Source organism: Cannabis sativa, unplaced genomic scaffold (assembly GCF_029168945.1).
Source record: "Cannabis sativa cultivar Pink pepper isolate KNU-18-1 unplaced genomic scaffold, ASM2916894v1 Contig3, whole genome shotgun sequence".
In the NCBI taxonomy this organism is placed as follows: Eukaryota; Viridiplantae; Streptophyta; class Magnoliopsida; order Rosales; family Cannabaceae; genus Cannabis; species Cannabis sativa.
The window spans coordinates 2992197-3010570 of record NW_026870039.1 but is presented as its reverse complement, the minus strand read 5'-3'; the positions used below and the strand labels follow the sequence as shown (position 1 = coordinate 3010570).

At 34.5% G+C, this 18374-nt stretch overlaps 2 protein-coding genes across 2 annotated transcripts; both read right to left on the bottom strand.

Moving 5' to 3' along the window:
- Nucleotides 1–10885: 10885 nt before the first annotated feature.
- On the bottom strand, nt 10886–12142 carry LOC133033100 (uncharacterized). The gene has a single exon (XM_061107701.1). The coding sequence runs from the start codon at nt 12140–12142 to the stop codon at nt 10886–10888; it is 1257 nt and encodes a 418-aa protein (XP_060963684.1).
- A 4816-nt stretch (nt 12143–16958) lies between these two features.
- LOC115708055 (uncharacterized) lies at nt 16959–18173 on the bottom strand. The gene has a single exon (XM_030636229.2). It carries the CDS (start codon nt 18055–18057, stop codon nt 17464–17466), a length of 594 nt encoding a protein of 197 aa, XP_030492089.2. The 5' UTR covers nt 18058–18173; the 3' UTR covers nt 16959–17463.
- Between the last annotated feature and the right edge of the window lie 201 nt (nt 18174–18374).

Sequence of the window (18374 nt, the reverse complement as noted above, 5' to 3'; positions counted from 1 at the left end):
AACAACCTTCCAATCGCGACCTCTGAGTGGATCTTCAAGATAGAAAACTTGCTTCGCCTGGTTAGCAAGGATGTACGGGTCATCTTGATACCAATATCCACGAGTATTTATACTAGTTATATTATTTTCAGTGATTGTCTTCTTTCTTAATGGATTAGTGTTATACCATTTACATTCAAACAATGACACTGTATATGCACCAGTATAAGATATAGTGATTACATCTTCAAGTGTGTCGTAATAATTAAACCCTTCAGTTCCAGCAACAGTAACACCACTATTTTGTGTCTTCCACTTTTGGTCTCGCTTTGATGCAATAAACCGAACACCATTCACTACACAACCTTCGTAAAATGTTGCTAAGTAATCGGACCCGGAAGCGAGAGCGAGTAACTCATCACCATTTTGTAAAGTTCCAAGCTTGTGCAGCTCATATATCTAAATACATAAAATGTATTAATATGAGAGGAATATAAATGATTGAATTAAAACTTAACAATTTTGTCGTTATACCTTCTTGTGAAACCACGGACGGAAAGTTTGCCTATGCAAGGCATCGTGATTACCATTAGGATATTCATGCCTGATCTTGTCCAAATGTTCACTGTGAAGTATGATAATGTCAAGATACGATAGAAGGAGATAGAAAATAAAAACTAAAAATTTAATAAAATAATTTATAAAAATGTAACAAACTTACTCTAAGTAAGCTTGGATTTCAGGAGAATTTTGAAGAATGTACCACTCAGCTTTTTCACGACTGGTATGATCAAGAGGCTTGATAAGTCCGCTAGTTAAAGGACGAGATTGAGAATTAAAAACTGAGAGATAGCGACAAACAGAAGGCGCATCTTCATTTCGATCAAGCCGATTAAATCTTGTTTCACACCCTTTAAAGTACATTGAATAAAAGGTTACTGCCTCATCAGCAACATAACCTTCTGCAATTGACCCTTCAGGACGTGCCTTATTTCCCACATAATTCTTCAATTTTTTCATGTACCTTTCAAAAGGATACATCCATCTCATAAAGACCGGGCCTGTAATATCCCAATAAGCTTAATAATTAATAATTAGGGTTTATATTTATATTATGAGTTAACCAGGTAATGAGTGGGATGATAATCCAACTAATTTAGTTCAACATAAAATTTTAAATTTGCTATAAGTGGATAAATAAGCGTGATTTTTAAATTACGGAGATTTATATAGTATGTGTGAATGTAATATGAACTATATGTGGAATAAAAATATTTTCAGGTTTGACAACCTTGGAGACTCGATCGGAGGCTAGAAATGTCATAACAGGCTTAATTGATAGAATTAATGAGAATATTTTGATAAGTTGATAATATAGGTATTGGGATAATTAGGAATATGTAGAATTTAATGTAGCGCTCTAGAAGTAAAAGTTTCTTAGTAACTAAGAAATAATAAAATAATTATTAATAATAAAATTTTTATTAATATTATATTATTATATATTATTATTATTATTATTATTATTATTATTATTATTATTAACGTTAAAAAAGAAAATTTGAATACGTATATATATATTATTAAGTTATATATATAACTTATCAGAGAACAGAGAGACGAACCCTCGTTTCTCCCCTTCAACCAAATTTTCTCCTTTTATATCCATTTTCTTTGATTTTCAATCCAAAACTTAGCGATCTAAGCTCCGGTAGTAGCAGGATAGCGAATTCTCAGAGCGGAGAAGCTTAAGGTAAGGTTTAATTTCGTTTTAAGTTTAATAACAATTGGTTTCGTATAGGGGTTTTGTGAATTAGAATAGTTATGAAGGTTCTGACCTTATAGGATTGTTCTCGGGTAGTCATGGGACTAGTTCCGATGTTTTCTTGTTGAAATTGAAGTAGTTTTGGGTTAGAAATCGAGTTTGGAACTTTTTAAAGCTTAGTCCGAGCGTTAATGGCGTTTTCCATTTAAGGGCTCGATTTTAACTTCTGTTACATAAGAATGATAGTATTCATGGTATATATGTGCCCTGTGAAGTTTGGAGTGATTTGGATAAGTTTTGGTAGTGTTTCGGTGAGTGCGAAAATTGAGATTTTCGTGTTTCATAGTTTTTAGAAATTCATAAGAGATCAGAAATCGTATTTTTATCATAACTTTTCACTCGGGTGTCTATTTTGGACGTTCTATATACCGTTTCGAAGCTTGCGACGAGCTCTACAATATGGTGTATATTTTAGAGCCAAAATATAAGTTTTATTTTAGTGTATTATACCACAGAGTTTGGTAGAAAATCCTAGATTGTCTTACGCGAGTGTTAAGTGGTGTTTTGGGATAAACACTTATTGATTTACTATTGTTATGACATAGGGCCCGAGATTATCGATCGTTCTCCAAGCAGGTCGGCCAACATACCTGATCCGGAACTTGAGGTAAGAAAAGTATAATGTACCACATGGCATGACATGTTCTGAAATTATCGATTGTCTGATTAGGCAATGATAATGTAATGATACTATGGACACGATATATGGGCTCACCTGATTAGGTGATGCAATACATTTGGCGACGTACCAGGCAAAGGTACGGGCGTCAGTGGCATATGATGAGTACCGAGCGTAGGTACGAGATCGTCTGATTAGGCGATGCGATATATTAGCGTCAAGTTGTGGCACGGGCTCACCTGATTAGGTGATGCAATGATATTATATATGATATTGCATTATGACACGGGCTTGCTTGATTAGGCAATACAAATATATGAGCATATCTGTTTCTATGCATGTGATTGATTATATTACCTACTGTTGAATGTTATAGTTTAATCATTTTGTGATAATGAAATGTATAATTAGCTATTTAATGTATCCTTCTTTATTACTTTTCTTGCTGAGTCTATGTGACTCACGGGTGCTTTGTGGCGCAGGTAAGGGCAAGGCAAAGTTAGAACAACCATGAGATGGCGATCTTCTCCAGCAATGTACATATTGACCCCACCAGCTTGCGTGTTGAGTTGACAGGAGTTGTTTTAGACTGGCTGTGTCTTGTGTCTGCTGTATTTTGAACTGTTGTTGTATATCATCTTTTGGATAAATCTTTTATAACAGGGATTTCCGGAACTCCTTTTTACTGCCGTTATAATGTCCGTTTTTAGTATTTTATTTTAGTCAAGTTTTTATTATCCTCACAGTTTTTAATAATTAATTACTATATTAGTATTAAACTAGTTTTATAAATTCACACACGTGGCGTTCCTATAGATTAGGGCGTTACAACTTGGTATCAGAGCAGCCATGGTTTTAAAGGTCCTGAAGACTGGTCGAATATGTACATTTGCTGCGAGGACAGGTCGACTCATGGTATAGTAAGTGTTTATGTTATTTGCTATTGCCTTACCTGTTTAGACAAGTATAGTGTATGATGAGAAGAAGTAGTGTGTGAATAGCATATGCATATTGATGTTGATATTGTTTGAATTCTAAATCGTTGAAGGTTTTGGGTTGCAGGATATTGGATCATGCAACGGCGATCTGGCCGTTTAAACCGCGAGCTGGAGCTCGGGTTAGGTGGTGGGGAAGAGCATCCTCCACCCCCTCAAAACTGGGAACAACTATTTGCTGCCATGCAAGAGACGATTAGGCAGCAAGGGGAGCAGATTCGAGACCTGAGAGAGCAACAGGCTCGTCCTGCACCTATACTGGCACCTCAGGTAGTGCCACCGAATGTGGGGGATCGTATGGAACCAATTTATGAGCGGTTCAGGAAACAAAACCCACCTGTGTTTGAGGGTGGCCCAGACCCACTGAAAGCAGAACAGTGGATGACTATGATTGCTTCTATCTTTGATTTCATGCGGGTAGAAAATAATGATCGGGTACGATGTGCTATTTATATGTTACGAGATGATGCCCGGATATGGTGGGAGATTGTTTCCCAAGGTCATAATCTGAATACTATGACTTGGGATGCATTCAGGGCACTGTTTTATGAGAAATATTATAATGAATCCATTCGTGCCGCTCAAGCTGAAGAGTTCGCACGATTAGTTCAAGGTAGCATGACTGTGACTGAATATGCTACCAAGTTTGACAGGCTAGCCAAGTTTGCTTCTGATGAAGTGGCCAGTGATGCTGCAAGAAAAGCTAAGTTTATCAGAGGTCTTGAAGAGTATATTGCTAGAGATGTGATTATGGCAGCCAAACAATCAGGGATCGTGAAGACTTATCCTCAGATTGTGGACTTAGCTCTCACTGCTGAGGGGGCTGAAAGCATGATTCGTAAAAAGAGTACTCAGAGGAAGGACGTGTGGAAAACCTCATCTAGTACTGGAGTGAGTAAAAGCTTTAGCCCCAATGACCGAAAAAGGAAACCAGATGGACCACTGGTTGTTGGTCCAAACAGAAAGTTTCAAGGTAACCAGGGCTTTCGTCGAGGCAGAAATGAGGTTTGGCAGCCTTACCCTGAATGCCCAAAATGCAAGAGACATCACTTGGGTGAATGCCGGTCTAGAGTTTGCTACCAATGTGGAGTAGCAGGTCATTTCAAGAACAACTGTCCACAGCTACAAAAGCCCGAGGCTAAGAAAGAAAGTCCTGTGGTTCCTGCTAGGGTGTTTGCTTTGACCCAAGCAGATGCTGAAGCTGGCCCTTCGACTGTTACAGGTGAGATATCTATTGGTGGTATTATGTTTACTATTTTGATTGATTCTGGTGCCACACATTCATATATTTCTAGTAGAATCATTGAGAAATTGAGTAGGCCATGTGATATCATGTCTAGTGGATTTGGTACCTTGTTACCTACTGGAGAAGTGGTAATCTCCAGGAGGTGGGTAAGGTCTCTTCCAGTGTTAGTAGAAGGGAGAGAATTGTCAGTGGATCTGATTGAATTAGACTTAGAAGATTTTGATGCAATCCTGGGAATGGATTGGTTGACTAAGTACAATGCTACTATAGATTGTAAGAGAAAAATGGTGACTTTTGAACCAGAGGGTGAGATTCCATTTGTTTTTATGGGAAAGGTGCAGGGATCTCGGATTCCTTTGATATCGGCACTTAGGACCAAGGAATTATTACGAGAAGGATGTATGGGATACCTGGCTAGTGTGTTGGATACCACAAAAGATACACCTGAGGGGTCGGAAAAGGTTCGAGTAGTATGTGAATTTCCAGATGTATTCCCGGAAGAGTTACCGGGATTACCACCAAAAAGAGAGATTGACTTCGAAATTGAATTAGTACCTGGGGCTGAGCCAGTTTCTAAGGCTCCATATAGAATGGCACCGGTAGAATTGAAAGAATTGAAAGTCCAATTACAGAACCTACTTGATCTACGATTCACGAGGCCGAGTACCTCTCCTTGGGGTGCACCAGTTTTGTTTGTCAAGAAGAAGGATGGATCGTTACGTATGTGCATTGATTATCGTGAATTGAACAAGTTGACAATAAAGAACAAATATCCTTTGCCAAGGATAGATGATTTGTTTGATCAGTTACAGGGAAAGACCATCTTCTCCAAAATTGACCTTCGATCTGGTTATCACCAGTTGAGGATTCGGGAAGAGGATATTCCCAAAACTGCTTTTCGTACTCGATATGGGCACTATGAGTTTTTAGTGATGTCCTTCGGCTTGACTAATGCACCAGCAGCATTTATGGACTTAATGAATCGGGTATTTAAGGACTTTCTAGATAACTTTGTGATTGTGTTTATTGATGACATTCTAGTCTATTCTGAATCGGAAGAAGCTCATGAACAACACCTCCGTATGGTATTGCAGCGTCTTCGAGAACACAAGCTTTATGCAAAGTTCAAGAAGTGTGAATTCTGGTTGTCCCAAGTGAGTTTCTTAGGACACGTGGTAAGTAAGGATGGGATTCTGGTAGATCCAGTGAAGATTGAAGCTGTTCGAGATTGGCCACGACCTAAGACAGCAACTGAAGTTAGAAGTTTCTTAGGATTGGCAGGGTACTATAGAAGATTTGTAGAAGGTTTTGCCAAAATTGCTACTCCTTTGACCGAGCTGACCCGAAAGAGTTATAAGTTTATGTGGACTGATAAATGCGAGAATAGCTTTCAAGAATTAAAGAAGAGATTGATTACCGCACCAGTTCTAAGCCTGCCAGTCAGTGACGAAAAGTTTGTGATATACTGTGATGCCTCAAGACAAGGTTTGGGTTGTGTGTTAATGCAATCAGGGAAGGTTATTGCTTATGCCTCTAGGCAATTGAAGGATTTTGAACAGCGTTACCCCACTCATGATCTAGAACTGGCAGCCGTGGTTTTTGCCCTGAAGGTTTGGCGTCACTATTTATATGGTGAGAAGTGTGAGATTTACACCGACCACAAAAGTTTGAAATACTTTTTCACTCAAAAAGATTTGAATATGAGACAACGACGATGGCTAGAGTTAGTCAAGGATTATGACTGTGAAATCCTCTACCATCCCGGCAAAGCAAACGTAGTGGCAGATGCACTTAGCGGAAAGGCCCGGGCAAGTTTATGAGTTGAAGGAAATCTCTCCAAGATTGGCTGAGGATATGGCCAAGGCTGAGATTGAGTTTGTAGTCGGGAAGTTGGCAAATATTACATTGCAGTCTGATTTACTGGAAAGAATAAAGATTGGCCAACAAAATGATCCTGAATTTATTGAACTCAGAAAAAAAGTTGAGATTGGTGCTACAAAAGATTTCATTGTGACTCCAAGTGGACTACTAAGATATAAGGGTAGAATTTGTGTTCCGACAGATGATCAGATCAGAAGAGAAATTCTTGATGAGTTCCATACTACTCCGTATTCCCTACACCCGGGGACAACAAAGATGTATCATGACACCAAGGCAATATATTGGTGGCCGGGAATGAAGAGTGATATTGTTGAATACGTTTCAAAGTGTTTAACCTGTCAGCAGGTTAAGGCTGAACATCAAAGGCCAGCAGGTTTACTTCAGCCCTTGAGAATACCTGAATGGAAATGGGAAGATATAACTATGGACTTCGTAGTGGGGTTGCCTAGGACTACTGGGTTATATGATTCCATATGGGTGATAGTGGATAGATTCACCAAGTCGCCGCACTTTTACCCGTGCGAGTGACTTATACTGTGGAGCAGTATGCTGAATTGTACATTAAGGAAATAGTGAGACTCCATGGAACCCCAAAGTCAATTGTTTCAGATCGTGATCCCAAATTTACTTCCAAGTTCTGGGAGAGTTTACAGAAAGCTATGGGAACCAAGTTGAGATTCAGTACAGCTTTTCACCCTCAAACAGATGGTCAGTCTGAGAGAACCATTCAGATATTGGAAGACATGTTGCGAGCATGTGTAATAGATTTTGAAGGATCTTGGAGCAAGTTCCTACCCTTGATTGAGTTTTCATATAATAATAGTTATCAGAGTACCATTGGTATGGCACCTTACGAGATGTTGTATGGTAGGAAATGTCGATCGCCTATCCACTGGGATGAGGCTGGAGAGAGACGTTATCTTGGACCTGAATTGGTCCAAAGGACCAATGAAGCCATTGAAAAGATTCGATCTCGTATGCTTGCTTCGCAAAGTAGACAGAAAAGCTACGGCGATCCAAAGCGTAGGGATATTGAACTTCAAGTGGGAGACTTTGTATTTCTTCGAGTATCACATATGAAAGGGGTACGTAGGTTTGGGAAGAAAGGAAAGTTCAGCCCTAGACTCATTGGTCCTTTTGAGATATTGAAGAGGATAGGCCGGGTGATCTATCGATTAGCCTTACCACCAGCATTGTCTGGGGTGCATAATGTCTTCCATATCTCTATGTTGAGAAAGTACGTATCAGATCCGACACATATTTTGAGTTACGATGATATTGAGCTCCAGACAGACTTATCTTATAATGAACAACCTATCCAGATTTTAGACAGAAAGGAGAAAGTACTTCGAAATAAAACGATCCCTCTGGTTAAAGTCCTATGGAGGAATAGTAAAGTTGAGGAAGCGACTTGGGAATTAGAGTCACAGATAAGGGAGTTGTATCCCGAGTTATTCAGGTAAATTTCGAGGACGAAATTCTTATAAGGAGGGGATGGTTGTAATATCCCAATAAGCTTAATAATTAATAATTAGGGTTTATATTTATATTATGAGTTAACCAGGTAATGAGTGGGATGATAATCCAACTAATTTAGTTCAACATAAAATTTTAAATTTGCTATAAGTGGATAAATAAGCGTGATTTTTAAATTACGGAGATTTATATAGTATGTGTGAATGTAATATGAACTATATGTGGAATAAAAATATTTTCAGGTTTGACAACCTTGGAGACTCGATCGGAGGCTAGAAATGTCATAACAGGCTTAATTGATAGAATTAATGAGAATATTTTGATAAGTTGATAATATAGGTATTGGGATAATTAGGAATATGTAGAATTTAATGTAGCGCTCTAGAAGTAAAAGTTTCTTAGTAACTAAGAAATAATAAAATAATTATTAATAATAAAATTTTTATTAATATTATATTATTATATATTATTATTATTATTATTATTATTATTATTATTAACGTTAAAAAAGAAAATTTGAATACGTATATATATATTATTAAGTTATATATATAACTTATCAGAGAACAGAGAGACGAACCCTCGTTTCTCCCCTTCAACCAAATTTTCTCCTTTTATATTCATTTTCTTTGATTTTCAATCCAAAACTTAGCGATCTAAGCTCCGGTAGTAGCAGGATAGCGAATTCTCAGAGCGGAGAAGCTTAAGGTAAGGTTTAATTTCGTTTTAAGTTTAATAACAATTGGTTTCGTATAGGGGTTTTGTGAATTAGAATAGTTATGAAGGTTCTGACCTTATAGGATTGTTCTCGGGTAGTCATGGGACTAGTTCCGATGTTTTCTTGTTGAAATTGAAGTAGTTTTGGGTTAGAAATCGAGTTTGGAACTTTTTAAAGCTTAGTCCGAGCGTTAATGGCGTTTTCCATTTAAGGGCTCGATTTTAACTTCTGTTACATAAGAATGATAGTAGTCATGGTATATATGTGCCCTGTGAAGTTTGGAGTGATTTGGATAAGTTTTGGTAGTGTTTCGGTGAGTGCGAAAATTGAGATTTTCGTGTTTCATAGTTTTTAGAAATTCATAAGAGATCAGAAATCGTATTTTTATCATAACTTTTCACTCGGGTGTCTATTTTGGACGTTCTATATACCGTTTCGAAGCTTGCGACGAGCTCTACAATATGGTGTATATTTTAGAGCCAAAATATAAGTTTTATTTTAGTGTATTATACCACAGAGTTTGGTAGAAAATCCTAGATTGTCTTACGCGAGTGTTAAGTGGTGTTTTGGGATAAACACTTATTGATTTACTATTGTTATGACATAGGGCCCGAGATTATCGATCGTTCTCCAAGCAGGTCGGCCAACATACCTGATCTGGAACTTGAGGTAAGAAAAGTATAATGTACCACATGGCATGACATGTTCTGAAATTACCGATTGTCTGATTAGGCAATGATAATGTAATGATACTATGGACACGATATATGGGCTCACCTGATTAGGTGATGCAATACATTTGGCGACGTACCAGGCAAAGGTACGGGCGTCAGTGGCATATGATGAGTACCGAGCGTAGGTACGAGATCGTCTGATTAGGCGATGCGATATATTAGCGTCAAGTTGTGGCACGGGCTCACCTGATTAGGTGATGCAATGATATTATATATGATATTGCATTATGACACGGGCTTGCTTGATTAGGCAATACAAATATATGAGCATATCTGTTTCTATGCATGTGATTGATTATATTACCTACTGTTGAATGTTATAGTTTAATCATTTTGTGATAATGAAATGTATAATTAGCTATTTAATGTATCCTTCTTTATTACTTTTCTTGCTGAGTCTATGTGACTCACGGGTGCTTTGTGGCGCAGGTAAGGGCAAGGCAAAGTTAGAATAACCATGAGATGGCGATCTTCTCCAGCAATGTACATATTGACCCCACCAGCTTGCGTGTTGAGTTGACAGGAGTTGTTTTAGACTGGCTGTGTCTTGTGTCTGCTGTATTTTGAACTGTTGTTGTATATCATCTTTTGGATAAATCTTTTATAACAGGGAATTCCGGAACTCCTTTTTACTGCCGTTATAATGTCCGTTTTTAGTATTTTATTTTAGTCAAGTTTTTATTATCCTCACAGTTTTTAATAATTAATTACTATATTAGTATTAAACTAGTTTTATAAATTCACACACGTGGCGTTCCTATAGATTAGGGCGTTACAGGGCCACCCAATATCGCTTCTTCAGGCAAATGCAATACCAAGTGTATCATTATGTCAAAAAAAGCTGGAGGAAAAATCAATTCCATCTTGCACAATAACAGAATTAAATTATTTTGAGCATCCTCCATATCTTTTATATTTAGAGTTCTAGAGCATAACTGTCGAAAAAAATTACACAGCTGAGTAATAGTTGTTGCAGTGTCACGAGGTAGAAATTTACGGACACCAACCGCTAGTACTCGCTGCATAATGACATGACAATCGTGGGATTTTAACCCAATAATGTTAGACTCATCTGGAGAAACTTTGCTCTTTAAATTTGAACAGAAGCCATCGGGAAACTTTATTCCTTTAACAAACTGACAAAAAAGTTGTCTTTTCTCACGAGTCAAAACATAAGGAGCATGCGGTTTCATTAGCCTCCCATTCCCATCTTCATAAATCCACAACGATTCCCTAATACCCATCTTCTTTAAATCATGGCGCGCATTGGTTGTGTCCTTTGATTTATCATTATTTAAGATGGTTCCTAGGAGACTATCACACACATTCTTCTCAACATGCATGACATCAATGTTGTGTTTTAAAATATTCGTGCTCCAATACTCCAACTCGTAGAAAATACTTTTTTTCCTCTAATTACAATTTTCTGCAACTCTTCTACGTTTCACGCCCCCAAAATTTTCATGATGTCCGGGAATTTGGGGTTCGAGAGCATTAACTTGTGATAATATTTCTTCACAAGTAAATCGTCTTGGAGGAGGTCTTCTTTCAACTTTACCATCAAATCGAGTATCCCTTCTCATTGCATGGTTACTTGGCAAGAACCTTCGATGACCAACATATGATGTCTTCCCGATCACTCGAATGGACGTCGTGTCTTCATTACAAGTAGGGCAAGCTTTATAACCTTGACCACTCCACCCAGACAAGCTACTACGAGCAGGAAAATCATTCACTGTCCACAAAAGCGCAGCACGCATGGTGAACATCGAGTTGGTCGAACTATCTCTCGTTGCTACCCCATTATTCCACAACTCCTTTAATTCATCCACCAAAGGTCTTAAAAATATATCCATGTCTTTACCTGGAGATTTTGCACCAGGAATTAGGGTAGATAGCAAAAAATAATTATCTTTCATACATAACCAAGGTGGTAGATTATAGTTAGCTACCACCACTGGCCACATGCTGTATGCAAGACTCATGTTGCCAAATGGATTAAATCCATCAGCAGCTAACCCAAGTCGAACATTTCTTGGGTCCCTTGCAAACTCGGGATGTTTTGCATCAAAGTCTTTCCAAGCTAAACCATCGACCGGGTGTCGCAACACCCCATCATCTTTTGATTTTCCAGTATGATGCCATATCATGCTTTTCGCTGTAATCCTCGAACTATATAATCTTTTAAGTCGAGGTGTCAACGGAAAGTATCGCATGACTTTGCAAGGAACTTTTTTTCCTTTCCCGTTCTCGGAAGTAACCCAACGACTAGTTCCGCAAACTGGACAAGCCTCCTTGGATGCATTCTCCTTATAAAATAAGCAACAATTATACAAACAGACATCGATATTATCATAACCCAAGCCTAATTTCTTCAATCTCTTTTTTGCCTCGTAGTAAGTTGATGGAATATTATTTTCCTTCGGAAACGCAAACTTTAAAAGCTTCAATAATTCTTCAAAGATGTTATTAGGAATTTTTCCCCTAACTTTTAAATGCAATAGCTTTGCTAAAAAGTTGAGAGACGAAATCCAATCACAACCGGGATACAATTCAGCTTCAATTTCCTCAAATAAGTCATCAAACTGAGGGTTTGTGGTTGGTTGTTCATCTTCTCCTTGTACATCCTCTGTTGTTGGGGGAAAGAAGTCTTCTAGAATAGGTATCATTTCATCCTCTGATTCAATATCTATGAATCTGCTACATCATCGACAACATCCTCAGGCTCGCCGTGATAAATCCACTTATCATATCCTTGCATGAAACCTCGATCAAATACGTGTGCTCTAACCCTATCTATTTTTTCAAACCTACTATTTATACATCTCACACAAGGACATCGAATTCTTCCATCACAATCCTTATGTTCTGATGCCATTGCTAAAAAGGCTTGTAAACCATTCCAAAATTCATGGCAACCACGATTTCTGATTTTGGTCCAAGACTTATCAATTGTCGCCATCTACAATTTAGGCGACAAATAAAGTGTTACAAATTTGAATAATTTGTAAAGTGTTATGAAATATTTTATGAATTACACATTTAAATAAAAATTTTATGAATATTTTATGAGTTACACATTTAAATAAAAATTTTATGAATATTTTATGAATTACATATTTTATGAATTACACATTAATAAAATTTTGTGAATTTTTTATGATTTACATATTTTATGAATTACACATTAATAAAATTTTATGAATATTTTATGAATTACACATTTAAATAAAAATTTTATTCATTAATATTTACAACTTAAATTAAAAAAATGAACAAATTACTCTTTAAAAAAATTTTAATTTTTATGTTATTTATTAATTTATATAAAAAAAAGTAATAACTTATTATAGTTTAAACTAATTTATTTAAAAAAACTTTATTCATTTAATTACCAATAACTTTAAATTAAAAAAAATAATTAATCTCTTTTTTATGAATTATTTATTTTAAAAAAATATATTATTTAAAAATTTATATAATATATTATAATTTAAACTAATTTTTTTTATTTAATTTATAAAATTAAAAGTTCAATTTTTTATTGAATTTTTAAATTTTTTTATTTTTGAGAAATATTTAATTTATAAAATTAAAACTTTATTTTTATAAAATAAATTTATATTAAATTATAATTTTTTAATTCCATTATTAATCTTAATTTTTTAAAATAATAAAATTATCACAAAATAAAATTCCATTAACATGTTTTCTCTTAATACCAAACATAAAAGTTAATTAATTCAATTACAATTTATATTAAAATTAAAAAATTCATTTTATTTAACTTTTTCATTTTTATTATACTTTTTTATTTTTTTCATTGTTTTTATTTTTCTTTATTTAAAATATGTGAAATTACAAAACTTACATCCTAAAATTATATTTGATAATTTTTTCACTATTCTCACTATATTATCATGATAATTCATATTTAATATACTAAACAAAATTAATTACATCAAATACAAATTATAATATAACAACAACAAATAAACATTAATAAATAATTTCAATTCCACAAAATAATTTAAAAATGTATAAAAAAAAAATACAACAATAAAATATTTATATAAACTATACAAAATATACTCTTTTAGCTTATATAATATTACTAAAATAATATATATATAATATATACTTATATAAACAAAAATAACATTATTATATATATAATATACAAATAATACATTATATTTCAAAAATATAACCAAAAATCATATATATATCCACAGTGTATATATAAACCAAAATAAAACAATATATATCAAAATTATATATATATACAGTGAAGTAAAAACACTCAAATAAAACAATAAATACCCAAATCAAAAATATATATATACAGTGAAAATATATACACAAATAAATCAAAAAATACCCAAATCAAATATATATATACACAGTTAACATATATACACAAATACAGATTATTATATATATACACAAATACAGATTATTATATATATACACAATATATATTATTCCTTTATATATATATACTAATAATTATATTACAAATTATATATACTAAAAACTACACAGATTTATATATATACACATTCTAAAACACCTAATATATTGCAATTTATATAACCTAAAAATTACACAAATTTATATATATACACACAATACGAAATTTTAAAAACAATATATACATTATACATTATAATTCCTAATATTTCGAAAAAAATTTCAAACATAAAACAAAAAATTAAATTATACAAATCTAAAATTATAACAAAGTTATAAAAAATATAAATCTATATAATATAAATACCTTAAAACAGAGGCTTCGGAGGCGGCAGTGGCAGAGCAAGGGTGGTCGGCCGGAGGCGGTTTGGGCAGGCGGAGGCTTCGGAGTGGGCTGATGCGGTTGGGGGAGGCGGAGGGAAAATAGTTTATAGGGTTTGATTTTTTTTGAGAGAAAACGAAAAATGGTAAAAATGGGTTTGATGGGGTTTATATAGGCATATTAGCGGCGGACCCCGCCGCTAATAATAATTAATTTATTTATTTATTTTTTTTAAAAAAAACTGATTACTATTAGCGGTGGGGTCCGCCGCTAATACCCCGCCGCTAATACTTTCAAATGTAACGGGCGGGAATTTTCCCGCTCACTCATTAGCCGCGGACTATTAGCGGCGGGCTCCGCCGCTAATACTAATAGCGGCGGAGCAATAGCGGCGGGTCCGCCGCTATTAGTATTAGCGGCGGAGCAGTTGCGGCGGACTGCCCGCCGCTAATATGTTTTCAAAAAAAAAAAAAAAACGGCCAACATTAGCGGCGGACAGTGGCGGACCCAGAATTTAAAGTGAGGGGGGGCGTAAATAAATTTAAAAAGATAATATAAAGTGTAGTTAGTGGGGTTTAAACCTTTACCCTCTAACCTATTTACCAACTACCTTAACCATTACACCAAGGTTACTATTATGTCTATAAATATCATCTTTTAATACAAATATATGTTGTAACTAATTAAAATACATATACATTTTTTTCTCGATTTTTTTTTTCAGGGGGGGCGACTGCCCCCCCTCGCTACAATGTGGGTCCGCCCCTGGCGGCGGACCCCACTCTCCGCCGCTAATACCCCTGTTATTAGCGGCGGAGGGGGTCCGCCGCTATAGACTAAAAATGTTGTAGTGAGAGTGTTTGGTAAATTATAAATATCAAAGTGATGTTAGTTGTTAAGATTCTATTATAATGATAATGATAATGTTATAATTTAATTTGTTATATAAAAACTTATGCTATATAAATTTTTAATATGCATTTGATAAAAATAAATTATAATAATTTAAATTATATTTTTATCACATGTAAAAAAAATTAGAAACTCAAATATATAAAATTCTCTAGGTTGATGTAGAATGTTAATATTAAAAATATAAAATGTAAAATATTTTTAAGACAAAATAAAAAAGGAATTATTACATAGAAAATATAAATTGACACTATATTTACAAAAATACTTCCATAAAGTAAAGATAATATTTATACTTTTTATGTGATTTTAATTACCAAAATACCACTTACACTATCACTTACACAATCAGACGATAGTTGCAGGGTGGTTGCTGCGTGGTTGCATTAGACGAAAGTTTTAATCAGACGATGGTTGAAGGGTGGTTGCTAGGTGGTTGGGCGAAGGTTGCATCAGACGAAAGTTTTAATTAGACGAAAGTTTCTGGGTGGTTGGCCGAAGATTGCATCAGACGAATGTTTCAATCAGACGAAATAACTGTTAGCAAAATATTTATACAACTGTAATGCAACTATTGTGAATTATTAAAAATCAGAACAGTATTTCCACATACGTAACTCTATCTACATGTCTCTTTATGATTTAATATGAACAAATTCACCATCAGAAATTTGGAGAACAACAAAAATACGCAAGGATAAACATTTTACTATTGTATTGATGTAATTTTTTTTGGATTATACTTGAGTTGGATTGTTTTGGAACTGCAGTTCAACTTTTTGAGATCTGCCTTTCATGGATCTAAAAATTGAAGTCAGGACATTAGTTTTATGTAAATTAAATTAGATTTTCGGTTGAATTTTAGTTTCGCAGTAGTTTTTCTACATTTTTTTTATGAATTTAAAACAGCACCTGTTTTAATTGATTCTGGTCGTTGTTTCAGGTAAAGTCGCCGAAATTAATGGTGGTTCTCTTTCTGGTTGAATTTTCGTTTTAGTTGCGCTGGGTGGCTGCGTAGTTGCGCAATGGTTGCGCGATAGTTGCCCAAAAGCATGGATCCTGGGTTTAAGGTGTGTATAAGTGATATTTGTATAATTTTTTTTATTTGGGCTATATATTTGTTTGTTTGGCCAGCTGGAAGTATTTTTGTAATATTGTTACTTTTTTTTGGTTAAAACTAAAAAAGCCCAATAAAAAAAATAAGATATTTAAATATTCTTTATTTTATTATAATTCTTTTATTTTAAATTTTTTAATATATATTAAATAAGTAAATATATATTTTTAGTTTAAATAAATTTATGATAGAGTTTTTTTAACCATTTTTTTTTTAAAAGTTAGGTTGTATCAGTTTTAGCCTTTAACTATAGTTTCTCCATAAATTCTTTAATAAGCAGTTTTTGAACTGTTTAACATATACTTTTTTTATCACAACTTTTAGTTTTTTGAAGAATTGTGTCAAACGGAGTCTATAAGTAGTTATTAGTAGTTTTTTATATTATTTATTAGGGTAAATAATGACATAAGTACTCAAAGTTTTATGTTTGTAAGCGGCATAAACTCAATGTTTATTTTTAGTGGTATAAGTACCTAATGTTTGTAAAATTATAGTTTTTCTCTAATTTTGTGAGACTCTCTTATTGTCTTAAACAAACCACATATAATAATGCCTAAATTCTTTATCATTGGGTCTAGATAGAAATGTAGTATCAGTTACTTCTAAATGTTCTTTTAATAAATCATAAACAAAATTTGTACTGATAAAATTACAGTTTTACAAATAATGAGTATTTATGCTGTTAAAAATAAATATTTGATTTATGCCACTTACAAACATAAACATAAAATTATAAGTATTTATAATGCTATTTACTTATTTTATTAAATTAAAATGAGTAACATTTTATATTAAATTGGAAGGTGACCATCCTATTAACATTTCAAATAACATATTATATATTATTATATGAGCTGTCAAATTTAACGTCCCAACCAAAAACAAAATAATGTCAGTGCAATTCCAATTCCAATCCAACACCAAATTAACCAACCAAATCATAACCTTTTTCTATCATAATTTCTTCTGTTGGAGACTTTGATCTTTACGAAACATAAACTCGATTGAACATAAAAAAAAAAAACATTATTTATTCTCTCTACATTTTTATCATTATTATTAAAAATAATAATAATGAAGTATATCTACAAAATGCCGCAATAATAATAAAAACATAACAATAATACCCTCCTCAACCCAAAAATAATATTAGTAACAATAAAAACTTAACAAATGCTTCTTCTGGGAGTTGTGGTAATAGTCTCATTGTTGTACTGCAAATAAGAAATCTGTCTTTGCATTTTCATCTGTTGATAAAACTTCGTTATGAACTCCTCTGCCTTCGTATCAATATTCTCTTCCTGATCGTACGGTACAAATTCATTATCATCATTATTAACATCACCATCTCCACCCTTGATCAGAAAACTCTTTCTACCACCATCATTTTCTTTATCATCATTATTACTGTTATTTTTACAATAGCCTCCGTAATAAACGTCGTCGTCTTGACCGTCAAAGTCGTAGTCGAAATCTACTGTGGGCGGGTTCAGGCAAGGGATGTGGAAGTGTCTCATCGACGAAGATCCGTTAATCTTTATGGCCGGGAAAATCGGGGTCTTATCGAACGATAGCTGGCGCTCGCCGTAACGGATTCTGTCCTTGGGAGTGTCGTGGCCGATACTCTTCATGAGTTTCGGTAACAAACGGAGCTCCGTCATCAAACGCCGTTTAAACACTCCGCCTTTCCTCGCCCATAACAGCGCTAAACGGAGGATGTTCCAAGCTCGCCCTGCCACGTCATTACTTTTCCTCGGCATTGTAATGTGAGTAGTAGTACTAAAACAAAACGACAGTGAAAGATTAAAAACGACAGAGAAAAGGAATGAGATTGAGAATGAGAGACAGTTTGTGATTTTTGAAAGTGGTGGGTGTGGGAGTAGGGTTTATATATGAGTTGGAAATGTTGTGTAACGCATGGTTTTCTCTCTCCTATCTTTGTTTTAGAGAGAGAGAGAGAGAGAGAGAGAGAGAAGGGTAGCGTGGGTTGGTTGGTGCATTGTTGTTTAAGGTGTGTGAACTCAGGTGGAGTGGGGTCCACCAGAAGAGGACAGAGGACATAGGGCTGTACCGTGTA